This window comes from Podarcis raffonei, chromosome 14, assembly GCF_027172205.1.
Source record: "Podarcis raffonei isolate rPodRaf1 chromosome 14, rPodRaf1.pri, whole genome shotgun sequence".
Classification (NCBI taxonomy): domain Eukaryota; kingdom Metazoa; phylum Chordata; class Lepidosauria; order Squamata; family Lacertidae; genus Podarcis; species Podarcis raffonei.
The window spans coordinates 52,950,676-52,955,984 of NC_070615.1; the positions used below are offsets into that span (position 1 = coordinate 52,950,676).

Sequence of the window (5,309 nt, forward strand, 5' to 3'; positions counted from 1 at the left end):
CCAAGATGGCGGCGCCTGAGGCGGCGAGGGAGGAGGAGGCGGGCGAGGAGGGCGCGGTGGACGCGGCCCACGCCGAGGTGCTGCAGCTGTGGCAGGCCGGCCTGGCGCGCCTCGTCAGGGACCCGCTGCTCTGCGACCTCCCCGCGCAGGTAGGCCGCCCGAGGGGGCGGGGCCGGCCTGGCCCGTCGATCACCGCGCTGACTCCGCCCCCTCTGCCTTGTCAGGTGACCCCCGAGGAGATCGGCTCGCAGGTGGCGCTCGAGTACGGCCAGGCCATGACGGTGCGCGTGCGCAGAGCCGACGCCCCCGAGGCCCCCATGCGTGAGTCGGCGTCGCCCCGCCCCCTCGGACCTGGCCCCGCCCACATTCCGGCCTCGCGGGGGGTGGGTGGGCTGGATGACCCCCGAGGACCCTTCCCACTCTAGACTCAGCAGAAGGAGCAAACGCCCCCCAGCCTCCTCCCCCCGTGGCTTTATGCGCTGGAGGTGCAGGGAGGAATTATTATTATTTATTTATAAATAAATTTATTATTTATTTATTTATATTATTTATACCTGTTTAGGGCCCAGTTTAGGGAAGTTTTTAATGTCTGACGCTGTATTGTTTTTGATATTTGGTTGGAAGCCACCCAGAGTGGCTGCGGAGACCCAGTCAGATTTGCGGGGTATAAATATTATTATTATTATTATTATTATTATTATTACCCCGCCCATCTGGCTGGGTTTCCCCAGCCACTCTGGGTGGCTTCCAGCAAAATATTAAAATACAGTAAGGCAAGCAAGCAAGGCCCTGATTGCCCTTCCAGCCCTTTTCCCCGCACAGAGCCCACTTTGTGATAGACACGCCCCCCCTTCGCTGCCCAAGGCCTCCTTTTCTGCCCTGCAAAGCCCCTCCCTCAGGTGGTGCTGAAGGTGTTCCCAGTGGGGGGGGATTAGAAGAGAGAGTGTCCTGAGCACCTCCTGGGTCCTGGCGGGATGCGCAAGATGCAGCCTGGGGGTGATGACGACGCTTTCTTCTCCGCAGCCGTGGTGGTGGTGCAGAATGCCAGCGTCCTGGACCTGAAGAAAGCCATCCAGCGGTTTGTGCAGCTGAAGCAGGAGCGGGCAGGGGGCATCCAGCACATAAGCTGGTGAGTTGAGCCCTTCCCCCTGCCCAGGACGGGTGGGGGGGTCCTCCTGTGTGACCCTCCCAGGCGGGTGGGCCAGCCTTTAGTCTCCTCGGATCGGCTGCTCCCACCTGCCGGCCCTCCGCCCTCACACTGCCAGCAGGCACCTTCTGTGCCAACTTTTAAACGCCTGCCAAAAACCTTTGTTCCCCCAGGCCTTTGCAGGCGGTTACAAGTACATCCCACCACAATGGTCTGCTGGCGCCTGTTTTTAATTCTTTTCCTTTTAACTTGCTTGTTAAATATATTTATATACCGACGGATCAAAAAAGTAAATCACCACGGTGTGCAGCAATATAAAACCATGCAGTAAAATCAATAAAAAGTTAAATGATTTCTGTTATGTAAATTACGGGGGGGGCACATCTTTAAAGTTGTTAAATGTTACAAATATTATGCATAAATGTCTCCTTTCAACTTGACAGCTCAGGGAAGTTGCCTAGCTTTAAAAATAATGTAAAATCAACTCCTTTGCCAGTTTCCTTCATTCCACTGCCAATTTGCTTCATTGGCCAAGGACTTGGAAACCACTCGATCCCCACCATAATCCCTCAAGTGGGAGGTCACATACTCACAGGAAGGTACTCATAGGTGTCAATCGCTGGGCAGAGGCACTCCTCCGGACTTGCCCAGGTGGCAGACTAGGCAAACCCAAGTTCTATTGTCCCTTTGTAATAGGTGCTTAGAATGTACTATACCCAATACATATCCTGTATCCCCAACACATTCCTCCTATGTTAATCGTGTATAACCCTCCCCTTTTCTGATGTAGCAGTGATGTATCAATAATGCTGTATGCACTGTATTCTGGGATATGGTGGAAAACTTTTAAAAGTCCTTGTCACCCCATCCTCGGGGTTCAAAATTCCTCTTTGAACCTGTTGCGCAATAAACTTTGGTCTACAGCTATTTGCTCCGGCTGGTGGCTGGACTCCTTCCTTTATTCCACAGGGACCCGTGGGCTCTGCCCGACCAGCTGGGGGACTGATCAGCCTCACACCTAGATTTTTCCGTAACAGTTTTACCGCGTGGTTTTATATCGCTGTGAGCCGCTGTGCTGTATTACTATGATAAAGCGGCATAGAAAGTATTTTTATAAATAAGCAAACCTCCCCTTGCAGGAAGTACGTGTGGCGAACATACTGCTTAACGTTTGGCGCAGAGAAGCTGACAGATGACAGGAAGAAGCTGAGAGAGTGAGTCTCGGGAGGCTCCGGCCGGCCTTGGTGGGGCTCACCCAACTTGCATCATTTTGGGGCCGAGTCCCAGGGAAGGTGGGGGGAACACAGCTGGAGTTCATTACAGACTTGTGCGGGGGAAGGAGAGGAGCCCCAGCAGTCAGGCAAGGGCAGGAAACCGGCTGCCCTGGGACTTGGGAGAGCCAAAAAAGGGGGTGCGGCTGCTGTTCTCTTCTCCAGAAATAAAACATTGCATTTGAGAAGCTATGACTCTGGACAGGCTCAGAGTGGAGAAGAGGAGCAGGGTGAGGGTGCAGCAATATTCAGCGCAGAACTCAGCTGTTGAATTCAGCATCACACGGCGCAGGGCTGGCCACCCCTCAGGTGGCTTCAAGAGGAGAGGGGGCCAGTTCTTGGCAGATAAGACTAGTGGAAGGGGGAGAAAATCCCATCACTGTTAGAATGGCAAAACAAACTCTGTGAGTTTGTAGAAATGGCAAAATTGATGGCAATTATTAGAGGCCACTCAAATCAGAGAATAATTATAGAGTGGGATGGAGTGAAGCAATACATGAAAAAATATGGTTCTGGAATCGAAATGTTAATAGACAATGTGTAAAACGTGCAGGGGTAAGCAAGAAATTAATAATAGAATCAATTGAATAATTATTAAATTATAACAACACAACAAGATGGAAGAAGTAAAATATTGAGATTACACATGGGTGAAGGGGAGTGGGGGGTATATGGGAACCTATAATATCATTTATAATATAATTTGTTAATTTGTTAATTGCGTTGTATTTACATATAGCAAAGGGAAGCCTAGAGCAATTAGATATATTTTGCTTTAGGTAATCTAGGTAATAGGCTTATGTTAGAAAATGAATATGGATTTTGAATTTGATGTTTGCAATCTTTTTGGGGAAAGAAAGAAAGAAAGACAGACAGACAATTGGCCCTGTGGACAAAGGCTGTGGTCCCTGGGATGAGCAGTGGGAAGGGGTGTGTGTGTGTGTGTGTGTGTGTGTGTGTGTGTGTGCGTGCTGGACTAGACGGGACGGTGGCCTGGTCCAGCTGCTCCCCTGATGTTCCTTGGCCCTTGGGGAGAAGGGTGGGTGGGTCTGTCACGACGGCAATGTGTGTGTTTTGGCAGGCGTGTAACGTGAGCAACACTATTTTTAGGTACGGCATCCGAAACCGAGATGAAGTCAGCTTCGTGAAAAAGCTCCGGAAATGAGCTGCCAGGCAAGTCCCAAAATACCCCTGACCTCTTTGCTGGGTCTTCTGTTCCCCACTGCTGCCCCACGTCTTGTGCTTGGCTGCCTCTCAGCAGCTCTGCTGGGGGCAGGAGAAAGCTGGGGGGGAGGGGGAGTCTTTGGGTCCGTTGAATGTCCTGGACAGGCAAGGAACAGATTCCCTTTGCTGAGAAGGAAACCAGCACTGCTGAACTGAACTAGGTTCAGTAACGTGCTTAATGCAGTATCAGAAGTGATCATTTACAACATGGGTAGGCAAACCCTGGGGGCCGGATTTGGCCCAATCACCTTCTAAATCCGGCCTCGGATGGTCTGGGAATCAGAATGTTTTTACATGAGTAGAATGTGTGCATTTATTAAAATGCATCTCTGAGTTATTTGTGAGGCCTGCCTGGTCTTCGTTCATTACACACACACCCCAAAAAAATAGGTGCCCCCCCCAAAGTCTGAGGGACAGTGGACCAGCCCCCTACTGAAAAAGTTTGCTGACCTCTAGTTTAGAACATGGTGAAAAGTAGAATTTTCTTGGGGGGGAACTGTGCTTTTAAGCTGAGCATCTGGGGGTCAGTTCGGGAAATTGTTTTATTCCGTAGCTGGCAGGCAGAAAGTGCCCCCTCCACCAGCTGTGCTTGCCTTCTGGAGAAAGGTGCTAGTGGCTTTGTCAGGCAGGGGGGGCAGTTTTGTTAGATCCATCAGCCTTGGATGTGAGCAGATGCTGAAGCCACAAGGCTCATACTTGGTCCCCATAACCAACATGACCTCACCAGGATTGGGGGGGGGGGGCAGGTTTTCTCGCTCTGGACCTGAATGCAGTGAGGTTTTGCAGTGCTCAAAGCAGAGGCTCTGAGCTACATTCAGCTGCCCTCAAATATTTGGAGAGCCCAGCAGCTGCTTTTCAGGCCTAAAGGAGCCTTTGGCCCTTGTCTTCCCCTACAGGTGCCCTTTGGGGAGGCTCTCTGAGCGCCGCTTGGCGTTTCTGAAATGGGGAGAGGCCACTCTTTGAAAGCCACAGCTGTGACCCAGGAGCCCTTCAGACTTGCTTTGCTTCCGTCTGGTCAGCAACTGAGTCACCCGAGGGACCACTGCTGCCAGAAGGGGGGCGTCGTTTTGGACCCAGGAGGGCAAAGGTGTTTCCTCCGAGGCTGGCAAAGGCAGCTGTGAGTCCAGGTTAGAAGAGAGTGGACTGCCTGTGAACTGGGCGGATTTGGGAGCAACAGCCACACAGCAGCACCTCACCAGCGGGTGCCCAGCCAAAGACTCACCCGCTGGAGGCGTCACCCTTAACTGGACTTTCAATAAAGTGCATGAACAATGGGAGGCGGCTGTGTTGTGATTTGGAGAAGCGGCTCTTGCAGAATGGGGTAACGTCCCCAAACCCAGGAGGAGCTTGCAGAAAGCGCAGCCCAGGTGACTTGGGGGCATGGAATCATAGAAGTGTAGGGTTTGAAGGGACCCCAAGCCCCCAACTTGGTCCCCCACCCTCCCTCCCAACACAAGATGATTCATCCCAGGAAAGGGCATCTAGGGTCTCTCTCAGCATCAGGGGGCTCCTTCATTTTGAGGGTCTTGCCTTCCCTATCCAGGGGTAGCTGCTTGCCTTTCTGGTGTTAGAATCTGGGTTTCTGGCACTGCATGAAGGATGCACTCCCCCGCGGCCCCACCTTTCACCATCGAGCGCAAATGAAATGCCCAAGGCCTTTTTGGAAA

At 52.0% G+C, this 5,309-nt stretch overlaps 1 protein-coding gene across 1 annotated transcript; it reads left to right on the forward strand.

The window, feature by feature from the left end:
* Positions 1-5: 5 nt before the first annotated feature.
* Positions 6-4,919, forward strand: SNRNP25 (small nuclear ribonucleoprotein U11/U12 subunit 25). The gene is made up of 6 exons (XM_053364097.1): positions 6-149; positions 225-321; positions 1,024-1,129; positions 2,287-2,361; positions 3,529-3,591; positions 4,539-4,919. Exons 1-5 carry the CDS (start codon positions 6-8, stop codon positions 3,581-3,583), a joined length of 477 nt encoding a protein of 158 aa, XP_053220072.1. The 3' UTR covers positions 3,584-3,591; positions 4,539-4,919.
* Positions 4,920-5,309: the final 390 nt, after the last annotated feature.